The sequence below is a fragment of the Gekko japonicus genome, unplaced genomic scaffold (genome assembly GCF_001447785.1).
Source record: "Gekko japonicus isolate JY-2015 unplaced genomic scaffold, Gekko_japonicus_V1.1 scaffold1872, whole genome shotgun sequence".
Taxonomy (NCBI): Eukaryota; Metazoa; Chordata; class Lepidosauria; order Squamata; family Gekkonidae; genus Gekko; species Gekko japonicus.
The window spans coordinates 213,724-225,631 of record NW_015159770.1 but is presented as its reverse complement, the minus strand read 5'-3'; the positions used below and the strand labels follow the sequence as shown (position 1 = coordinate 225,631).

At 43.5% G+C, this 11,908-nt stretch overlaps 1 protein-coding gene across 1 annotated transcript in view; it reads right to left on the bottom strand.

Moving 5' to 3' along the window:
* LOC107106428 (leucine-rich repeat-containing protein 16A-like) overlaps positions 1–11,908 on the bottom strand; it is a 232,552-nt gene that overhangs the window by 59,623 nt on the left and 161,021 nt on the right. The window contains 4 exon segments of the mRNA XM_015406571.1: positions 2,227–2,358; positions 2,479–2,607; positions 5,747–5,845; positions 7,911–8,004. Of these exon segments, the coding sequence (XP_015262057.1) occupies positions 2,227–2,358; positions 2,479–2,607; positions 5,747–5,845; positions 7,911–8,004 (454 nt within the window).

The window sequence follows — 11,908 nt, the reverse complement described above, 5'->3', positions numbered from 1 at the left end:
GAGAACAGATGTTTATAATCAATATATACTAATTATATTCATACAAATATAAAAGAAGTAGCTCCCTTCATTCCTTTCCTTGTTGTGCTATTGCATAAATTAGTTTGCTCTGGAGGCATCTTTCCTGAACTAAGACAAAAATGTATGAGCCGGAGGATAAAAAACTGTTAGCTAGCTTGCACTTAGAGGGAACACTGGAAAAAAACCAGGGGCCATCAGAAGGTCCACCAGCAGGGACAGAACTCCAGGAGGCCTCCCACTCTTGCCCCCCAAGCACCAAGAATGCAGAGCATCACTGCCCCAGACATAAGAACATGAGAGAAGCCATGCTGGATCAGGCCACTGGCCCATCCAATCCAACACTCTGTGCCACACATTGGCCAAAAATACCAGGGGCCCTCAGGAGGTCCACCAGCGGGGCCTGGACCCCAGAGGCCCTCCCACTTTTGCCCCCCAAGCACCAAGAATGCAGAGCATCACTGCCCCAGACATAAGAACATAAAAGCTGAACAGACCTCCTGTTTCTAGATTATTAGAGCCAATGATTACTACCTGGTAGAGCAATAGGTCTCTTGTAAAGCTCAGCGCGGCGCAGCTGTTTCTACTCTCGCCAAGCCCAGTCGGGGCTTGGCGGCGGACCTGTGAGGTGGGGGGCGGCCCAGAGAAGCCCCGCGGGGCCCTCCCGCCCCTGTAAAAGCTCCGGTGGCCTCCCTGGGCCTGGCCATGCCAGCCCAGGGAAGTGCGGCGCAGCCGTTTTTACCCTCGCCGAGCCCAGTCGGGGCTTGGCGGCAGCCCTGCGAGGCGAGGGGTGGTCCAGAGAAGCCCTCCGCCCGCCCTAAAAGCTCCAGTGGCCTCCCTGGGCCTGCCTGCGCCGGCCCAGGAAAGCGCGGCACAGCCGTTTTTACCCTCGCCGAGCCCAGTCGGGGCTTGATGGCGGCCCTGCAAAGTGGGGGGTGGCCCAGAGAAGCCATGCAGGGCCCTCCCGCTCCCTGTAAAAACTCCGGCGGCCTCCCTGGGCCTGGCCGTGCCAGCCCAGGGAAGCATGGTGCAGCCATTTCTACTCTTGCCAAGCCCAGTCAGGGCTTGGTGGCAGTCCTGCGAGGCAGGGGGTGGCCCAGAGAAGCATTGCGGGTCCCCCCGTAAAAGCTCCAGCGGCCTCCCTGGAGCGGCCCGAGGCAGGCAGGGATTGGGGGGAGATCTTTCCCGGAGCGCGCGGTTCCGCGCAGCTCCAGGCCTGGGCCAGATGGAGGCAGGCAGGGACTGGGGGGGGGGGAGATCTTTCCCGGAGCGTGCGGTTCCACGCATATCCGGGAAGATGGAGGATGGGCCAGGGAAGCCTTGCCTGGGCCAGATGGAGGCAGGTAGGGACTGGGGGGGGGGGGATCTTTCCCAGAGCGTGCGTTTTTGCGCAGCTTCAGGAAGATGGAGCGGGGAAGCCTTGCCTGGGCCAGATGGAGGCAGGTCTGGGTTGGGGCCTGGAGGCCTAGCGGAGGCTGCTGGAGCAGCCTCGGCCAGGCAGAGACCGGGGGGGGATTCTTCCCGGGGTGCATGGCTTCACGCACCTCCGGGAAGGTGTGGGTTGGCCCTGGAGGCCTAGCGGAGGCTGCTGGAGCAGCCTTGGCCAGGTAGAGATCGGGAGGGGGGGAAAGCCGACTTACCCTCCTGCTTCTTCCTCGTTCTGCAACAGAATGAGGCTGGAAGCAGAGGGCGGCCTGAAGAAGGGGGTGGAGCTTCGTCATGTGACTGCCCCGCCCCCCAGTGCCTCTCTCCCAGAGCGACGTACTGGCGCGCTCCGGCCCAATCCGAGGCCTGGGTTCAAGCATCACCTGGAAGAAACGTATAGAACAGTGCTGTGGGAGACCACGCTATTGAGACAGCTGGCCGCCGAACTGGGTTTATTGTTTCCCATCTTGGACGACTTACATAGGAAGATCAGAGCACCTTGATTATTGTATGGATTTTATTGTGGTTTTAAATGTTGTTTATTTTATTGTATTTTATCTATTCAACTCGGTTTTGCTGTATGTTAGCCGCCCTGAGCCATTGGGAGGGCGGGATACAAATCTAAAAATAAGTAAAATAAAATGAAAATAAGTGGGTTTTAAAAGTCTCTGAAATAATGTTACGCACTGAAGCGTACCAAAACAGCAATAGCAAAACTGCGATGCTACCCTGAACCACTTCCCACATTTTTTTGTTCTGAGCCTGTTCTTTAATGGTTAATACCTTGAGTTGATCATCCACAACCCTGGTGACCTCCCCAGCCATTGATTCAAGCGTTTCCTGAATTGGGTTGGATAAGGAGCCCTTTGCTCCTGCCCATGAAGGTCCACCAAGATGATACAGGTTTGGTAATAACTGTAAAACAGATTAAAACAAATAAATTTGGCAACTAGCTTCAATATCTGCAAAGAGAAATTAACACCTGTTCCAACAGAATTGATATGTCACTGATATGAAGCAGCTGGTGTCACTTACTGTTTTGGAGTTCTTAGCATCTTTCATCAGCCTTTCTGCTGATTTCAGATCTTCCTGAATACTATCAATGCCACAGTTCCTCAGTGAGTTGAGATGGTCTTGTACTTTAACACATATTCTGTCTATCATCTACAGAAAAAAAGGGGGGAGGGTACAGCAACATCAGACAACAACAGAAAATATATAAAGTTATCAACTCTAAGGTGACAAGAAGCAAAGTGCTAATATTTTGTTTGATGTAACTCATTCCAAAATCTTCATACATATTGCAGTGGTGTTACTATGGAACCCGTGTAATGAGACATACAAGTAATGAGAACTGGCAAAAGCCAGTTGCATAAAAGAATATAAAGAGGACAGAAAGACCAGTAGAAGTAATTACTGATTTCTGCCTGAAGGATCTTACTGGGAAATGGGTGATTCAGGTTACCCACCTGATCTACAAAGAATTCTGATTAGAACTGATAAAATTAAAGCAGAATGTAACTCCACCCACCATATTTATATCTGAAGCCACTCCCTTCCTAGCCACCCTCTTCTTTCAAAGAACAAGTCACATGGTGAGAGTGACACCACCTTCAAATAAATGAGGTACAGCTTGTTAATATTTCTGTGTGTCAAGGACCAGGATGTATATGGACACTAAAACCACGGCAGATTGAGAGGTCGATTCGGGGGGATCGCGGGGGATCGCAGTTCCCCCGGGTGAGTTCCTCGCTTCCGGCTCTCATTCAGCCAGGAGGAGGCAGGAGAAGAGGGAGGGTAAGTTGCTTCCTCCCCGGCTCTCCCCACCCCTGCCTGCCTGGGGCCAGGGAGGGCCTTGGCGGGGCTTCCTCACACTCCCGCCGGCCTTGCAGATCCGCTGCTGGGCCCCTGATGTCAGGGGGTGTGGCATATGCTAATAGGTTATGCTAATGAGTTCCCCTAGCTCTTTTTCTACGAAACTACCCCTGCTGGAAACTATTTGAGTGAACAGGTCTATTGTTTTCAGGTCTTTCCAGAATAGTGGCTCAAAAGAGCTCCTGCACCATCTTTCTGCTGCATTTTCCTTCCCTATGCAGGATGCCTTAGAAGGCACTCCAGATGGGTTTTTTTTTTTCAGTTCCTGGAAGTATGATTGCATCTGTAAAATTGGGATAGTTTGAAAAAGAAAAATAAGCCTAGGAAGGATATTCATTTTAATTGCAGCTATTCTTCCCATAAATGATAACTGCAAGTTGTTCCATTTATCTAAATCTTTTTGTATTTCTTTAAATAGTTTCATATAATTATCTTCCATCAAAGAGCTACATTTATTTGTCAAGGTAATACCTAAGTATTTTACTCTTCGCAAGGGAAAAAACGAGAATAAAACTGAAGGCACTACAGGACGTTAAACAGAATGCAGGCTTTGGTCTTTCAGACTGTGGAACATATTATAAAGTCTGTGCATTGACATGGAATAAAGAATGGATAAGAACGGAAAATACTAGACTACTAAAATTGGAGGGACATGATTTAAAGCTAGGATGGCATGCCTATCTTTGGTATCAAAAAGTGGACAATCACAAATATTTTAAAAGTCATTTGGTGAGGAAAGCACTGCTGTTAATATGGGGGGGGGGGGAAAGTCAGAAATAAAATATATGTGAAGATCCCGAAATGGGTCTCTCTGGTGGAAGCATTTACTCAACCTATATTATCGGAGGAGAAAAAAGTAGCTAGATATGAAGATTTATTAGGAAAGGAAGATAGGTTGAAGTTCAAAGAAGAACTAGAGGAATAAGATATATATTTGGATTGGTGGACAAGAGTACAGTTAGACTCTATGCTAAAGATAAACCTCAGGGGTTTGATGCAGAACAATCGGCGTTTGATACACTTTTATATGAAACAAATGATAAATTAAGAAATTTTATGTGTATTTGTAACAGATAAAGATGGAGAATGAGGTCATTCTCATATGATAAAATGGGCCCAAAATTTTGGCTATAACATTGATCTTGATCATTGGTTGCAAATATGGAAAGCAAATAAAATAACAAAATTGGTTGCTTTTAAAGAGAATTTATATGAAATGTTCTATAGGTGGCATATAACGCCAGAGAAATTAGGTAGAATGTACCCTGAAATGTCTGACAAATGCTGGAAATGTAAGATATGGGTCGGAAGCTTTTTTCATGTTTGGTGGAAGTGTAAAGAGGTGATGTTATATTGGAGAAGGGTTCATGAAATGTTACAAAAATATGTTTGATATCGTTACCATTTAAACCTGAAATGTTTTTGCTTAATATTATGCCTGATGTAAAAGATAAGAAAGTTAAGCACTTAATTATACATATAGTTACGGCAGCAAGAATTCTTTATGCTAAGTACTGGAAGAAATCAGAGATATTAACAGAAAATGAACTTTTGACAAAAAAAAATTGAAACAGCAGAAATGGATATATTGTTGGACTTGTTAAAAGACCGAAGCAAACAAAATGTGAGAGACAACTGGATAGCATTCTATGACTGGGTGGAAAAAACCTTCGAACACCAGGAGTAATGGATACAACTATTATAGACTTAGAGAAACTCTAACTTGAACTGTAAAGAATCTGACTTTTTTCAGGAATCACAATAGAAGATTTTAGTGAATTGATTAAGTGTTACTAGTTTTAGTGATTATATAAACAAAAGAGATCTAGAAACAAAGAATTAAGATGGAAAATTTGTAACAGCTTTTATATAAACTTGATGGAATTTCCTGAGATGTCTTATCCCATTCCCCTGTACCCTTCCTGCCCTATAATGTGTTAAAACCAAATTAAAAAATTATAATAAAAAATAAGGCACTCCAGAGGGTTCAAGGACCTCAGGAATAATATGGAATGTGACATGGAAGGGTAATTGGCAGCATGTGATCCTCTCTTATCTTGCATAAGCAGAACAATCTCTGAAATGGGGCATACATTTGCATGGGGGAAGAGACTGCCCATCAAATTTCCTTTCGTGATGCAGCTCCTGCACAACATCCAACACTATTAAAGTGACTCCCAGTCCTCAGGACATGGAGTTGTTTTACAGGGGCAACAGAGGGCTGCATCAGGAAGGGTAAAGTGGTCCATTTGTGGAAATCACATATTTCCAATTAAAGAAAAAGGGCATATTTCTTGAGAGTTAATAAGGTTTCTCTAGAAGGCCATGTTCAACTCTTACACATATAACAGTCTGGAATACAGGAGGCATTCAGGAAGACACAACTCACTGAAAGTTTTTGTTGATAAAAAGAATAAAGGACACTCACCTGTTGTGTTGTACTAGTAACTATGCCTTGCTGCAGTCGGTACGCTTGCTCCTGTAGGTATTTTCGGGTCTCATGGTTTCGAAGCAAATAGTTTTCTATCTAAGACCAGAAGTCAAATTAAGCTTTCAGTCTCTATGCATGACTATGCATGTATGTGCAAGAGAGGTAACATACATCTGTGCACACAGGCACTAACATAGCATTTTAAAAAATAGCGATACGAACTAAATAGAAATTGCTTGATACAGTTCATACAAAATGTAGTGTCTTAATTCTTAGATGGGAGATTTCTACCAACACTTCCATGAATGGAAAAGGAGGAAGGATTTTTTCCCCAGTTCCCCTCCCCAGTGCTGCCTTTTTTTGGGTGGGGGGGGTGTCTCCCCAAACCATAGTGGCAGCATTTGGAAGTTTGCAGGAGGCTACAAGAGGAAGGCAGGAAACTTCTAATTTGTGAGGAGAATTCCACTTGCAGATTATTGGATCAAACCCATTGACAAGGATTCATTTAAATTAATGCAACCTGCTGGAGCGCAGTGCATATAAGGATCAGGATTTGAGGTCACTATCACCACTATGATCACCCACCCTGATTTGCTACATATTATACATTTTAGAAGAAAAAGAAGAGAAGAAAAGAAGAGACTGGATTTATACCCCACCCTTCACTTGGGAGTCTCAGAGTGGCTTACAAACTCCTTTCCCTTCCCCTCCCCACAACAGACACCCTGTGAGATAGGTGGGGCTGAGAGAGCTCTTTCCAGAACTGTCCTTGAGAGAACAGCTCTGACAGAACTATGGCTTGCCCAAGGTCATCCAGCAGCTGTAAGTGGAGGAGTTGGAAATCAAACCCGGTTCTCCCAAATTAGAGTCCATGAACTTAACCACTACACCATTACATCAAACATACATATTCCCTACATACATTTGATTTCCATCAAATCCTGCTACAAAAGAAAATTATAATATTCCAGGGCAAGACAGACCAGGGTTCACCCAAAGCCAGAATTCTCAGGTACCTGTAATTATGACCAAACATATGACCAAAACAAATCCAAAGGCAAAAAAGCTGAGCCATACGATACAGGGAACAAATATGGCTGATCACCACACTCAATTGGTGACAACACACACACAAACCATTTTAAAGCAAAATGCAACAGCTACAACTCTCAGATAATATTTTGGGTAGATCTGAAGCATACCAAATTCACTACAGATCAGTAAAACACTGAACACCCACAAGAAATGCAGAACATGTGTTTAGTAATGGCGGACAATGGAAATCATTTGCAGGATTCCAACAAGCTCCCTTGGCGTTAAAGCATAGTTGGAAATTCCATAATCCAAATGATTTGGAAAGCAACAGGAACAAACTGAACAAAGAGGTATAACTGTATCCAGACAGGTATTCTCTCTTATTAGTAAGACTTCAAGAACCATGTAAAATAATTTTTAAAAATACGTTTAGATTTTATTTACTGTTTGTGTGCTTTTTGCTGTTCTCCGCTTCTTGTGTTTATTTTTAATGTCTTAAATTGCTCAAAGCATAGTTGCTTTGAGAGCTCCAAACAACTCTCATCTTCACATTTAAATACATTTTAAAAATCCTGTACATAAAATCCTATGCATAAAAACAAACTTGAAGTATTGCATTTCAGAAGCAGTTAATTTTTTTTTACTTTCATGTGGGTTAACATTTCAATAACCCTCTCATTAACCCAATATCGTGCATTTTTATGGAAATGTCTTGTTTCCTTTGTTTGGCACCTGCAGAGCAGAGTATCTTCCACACTTGAAAAATAATGACATGCACACTAATATATCCCCAAGTACCTAGGAATATGCACATGAGCACAAAAATATTACTCATTTTTATCTGGTTAAATACATGAAATAGTTTCAGTTTAATTAGATTTTCCTTTTTATATGGCTGTGGTTAATCCACTGTCTCTGTTATCCTCATTCCATATTTCTATGCTGTAGCGATTATTAGTTATCATAACCACTTTAACTGTGATCATATGGAAATCAAATGTTCATTGAGTCCTCTGGAGAATTATATTTAGCCAACCATGAAACCACAATCATTTACACATATTAGCTAGCTGGTTTTTCCTTTCCATCTCTGTGTGTTCGAGTAATGGGTAATTGTAGGCAATACCTTTTGTAGCGCCTCTTCAGTTTTCTCAGGGCTCGTTTTAAGTGCTTGAGAAGCATCATTCACAGGTATAGGCATGAATCTTAGAGTATAATTCCTTTAAAAAAATTATGCAACAACATTATTAGATAGAAAAAGCCTGTCCTACATCTAAGTTAGACTGCACGCGTTTCTTTCTTTTGAAGGACACTTTTTTATCATACAGCTACACACACAATGGAGCACAGAATTTCAAAACCTAAAGAGCAGTTGAGATACTGCTTCTCTTTCGTATATATTGATGCACAGCTGGAGTGCCATAAAAAGAGACATTGAATGTCTTCTAGTTTTTCAGAAAACAATAACGGGTGCTTCTTAACCATAGTTACAAAATTACAGGATATTTTAGTCGTTTAGGCTTCAAATCTGCACACAAATGCATCTACATAACTTTGCACATTTAAGTGCTCTCTTGAAATCAAGCTCGCTCAGTGAGGAGGTCCTTTGAAATTAATGAATTTATACAGTGGCGGTGTTTGATCCTTTATGCCAGACAGAATTCAACTGGCTTTTCCTTCTGCAATGCTAGAAATGGCAAACTACATCTTCACACTGAAATCATCAAATGATTCATGAGCATGCCAATAAATTATTTTGAATGCTAATAATATAACCACCAAATACTGCACATCTGACCAGTTACTGCACAACTCTTATGCTTTTTCCAAATCTGTTGTCACTACAAAATATCCTACTCTCAGTTAGGAATCTCAGCTTCTTCTTTTTTTTTTACAACAGAAACACAAAGGCCCACCAGACTCCAACACTGCATGCATTTTGCTGACAAATGAAAGTATTACTCCAAAGTTTAATGACTTCGGTTTTGTTCTTAGTGATGTTATACTGCACCAAAGTTATCTTCAATGAAGTTAAAAAACAATGTTCTTCTCATAAAATGTTAATGACTGGAACCTGCCAGAATATTAAATGTGTAAAAACATGTAATGAGTTTTAAACATGCAGGGAAGATCCCCTGCCCCCCCCCCCCCGGAGGCTGGCATCCCTATGCAGACCTGCATACCCTACCATCATGCATGGTGGTGAAGACTCAATTTATTACCTGCCAACATGGTGTAATGGTTGGAGTGTTGTTGGACTAGGATCTAGGAGACCCGGGGTTCAAATCCCCACTCTGCCGTGGAATCTTGCAGGGTGACCTTGGGTCAGTCACACACTCTCAGCCTAACCTACCTCACAGAGCTGTTGCAAGGAATGCCATAAGCCACTTTGAATCCCCACTGGCAGGTAAAGTGGGGTAAAAATGAAGTAAACAGAGATAAAATGCCCCAGTTTATTCAATTGTGTTGCTCTTTAAAAACCCAACACATAAAGATGAATTTCAAGCATTCAAGCAATCGTCACTTTTAGACCAAGTAAGCCAAATTAGGTCCTTCTAAGACAAAAGCTTCAATGTTATTATTTCAATGTCTCAAGTTTCTGCATTAGGTATTAAGCCAGCCTTTCACACTAAACCAAAAATCCAGTACTGGGTTGCTCTGACTGATAAAGGATAGAGTTTGCTCCTGCTTCTATAATGAAGCTGATTCTATGCAATATATCCTTCTTCGTTGCCCCCAATATTCTTCCCTACGTCACCACTTGATTCGCCCTCTCTTGCCTGCTGCAAAGATTGTTGATAATGACGTTGCGAGTGACGCTCTGGTTTTTGGGCAAACTCTATGGTAAAATCAGCCTGAAACCATAGAGATTTGCCCAAAAACCAGAACATCATCCCCACGTCACCGACATGCCCATGTCACTTCCAGGTGATGTACGCACATCGTGTTTATTATTTATTGGTGATGTTCCTGTTGGGGGGGGGGAGTTTCTGCAAAACCTGCAAAACCAGTGGATCCCTCGCCCCCAACTGGGGAATGGCAACCCTAGTTGCCAACTCCAGGTTAGGAAACTCTTAGAGATTTGTGGTGCAGCCTGGAGAGGACACAGACCTCGGTAAGATACAATGCCATGGGGTCCACTCTCCAAAGCATGCATTTTCTCCAGGGGAACTCATCTCTGTAGTCTGGAGATGAACTGTAATTCTGGAAGATTCCCTGCCCCCCCCCCGAGGCTGGCATCCCTATGCAGACGTGCATACCCTACCATCATGCACATATTATCGTATATGTAGACTTTGTACAGTGAAGTAGTCTAGATTTACAGAGGTCTATAACTAATATATTTATAGCTGAACTTTTAAAAAGGGAAGAATCCAATACAGATTAGTTTACATCTCCTGTTGAATGTAATACGCTTTAAGAAATAGCAGCATTTATAAAGCACTTTTGAACTCTCCGAGAATTTACACACATCTTCTATGAAACCTTTCTGAATGTTAATCAAAACCTTCTATGAATACTTCAATATCTGCAAGTCACAGAATCAAAGGACCAGTTCAGATGTCAGGAACAACCTAGAGTTTGTGACAGACAAAAATCTGGATATTTCTTAGGCCTCCCATGTTCTTTCCCTCGCTCTTCCACCTCCAATCTGCATTGTGCTGTTTGTCTTCAACAAACTCCAGGTTGTTGTGACATCTTAAATTGAAGCTAAAATCAGGTGCCATAAATGGGTTTTAGTTTCCTTCCTGGTAAGTAGAATTCTTAACAAGAATCAAACTATTAACTGGAGTTGGTGGAAGGACTTTGATCTTCCGTCTCAGGACAGGAAAAAGAGGAGGGAGGGACTGAGTGATCCTGGAAGTAAACGAGGATCATCTCCATCAGTGTGCTTGTGATTTTGCATGTAGCCAAGTTCTGGAGCTGAGCTCTGAGCAGGAGACGGAGACAGAGCTGCTAGAGGGGTGTTTTTTTTACTTGCTTTCAGCTGAGGGGATTCAGCTGAGGATATTGTGTGGGAGGACTGTGTTTGGGAGTGTGTGAAAGCGATTAGAGTTGTTGCAGAGTCCTGGCTGCTTGAGAGAGGGAGAGGAAGGGGCATTGTTGGACTGTGATTGACTGTAATTCAGTATTTAAGAAAGCACAAGCCGAAGGGCAAGCTAAAGGGCTTTTTGCCTGTGGCTCTTAGCCTAGGGTCTCTTAGACTAGGGGCTCTTTAAGAAGCCCAAGAAGAACCAGAAAGCCAAGGCCCTAGGCTCTTTGTCTTCCCCGTAAGGTAAGTTGACTTCGACAAGAAAAAACACATAAATACAAAGGGTTTTAAAAAGGGGGTTATAATTACTTATTTTAAAAGAATTATGAAGCCAGAATGCCAGCAGGGGGTTGGGGGCTATCCAGTGTTTTGCATTGAGTGTCACATGTATGACTATCTGCCCACTGGACAGAAGTCTTGGGTATGTGCTCGGTGCAAGGAGCTCCTGGTTCTCAGGGAACGTGTTTGCTCCCTTGAGGCCAAGGTGGCTGACCTGGAGAAGCAGAGACAGTCAGTTAGGCACACAGAAAAGACTCTCAGGGGGTCGGCATGGCGCGGCGATGGGCAGTCCCCGGCTGGAGCTGAGGATGCCCGATTCCTTCCCACTCTGTTTGGGGGCTCCTGGTTGTCGGGAGCAACCAGCCAGCTCCCCCGGAGAGCTGGAGTAGGGGGCTCGATTGCGGCCCCTCCCGTGACTGGCAACGCGGGGGGGTGTCCACTTTTTGCCCCGATACAGGAACGGGTAGAGAGAGGAACATGGACGCCATGTTTCCTGCAGCCGCCTCCTCCCGTTTTTACCTAAAAGTTTAAAGGGATTACATTAGCAGCAACAGGATTACAAAAAAAAAAAAAGAGAGAGAACAGTGAGTACATACCTCCTTAAGTATCAAGAAATTGGGAAACAAACTCCTAGTAAAGAGGAAAAGAAAGCGGCCAGGAAAGCGAGAGAAAAGGAGTGTGCGCATGCGTGGGATAAGGACTGTGCTCTCCAGTTAAACGCATTTTTTTAATCTCTCAGCTGTGCAATAACTAGTACTGAACTGAAACAAGACTTTAAAAATGAAGAAAATGGCATCTGTGGATGAGGATAT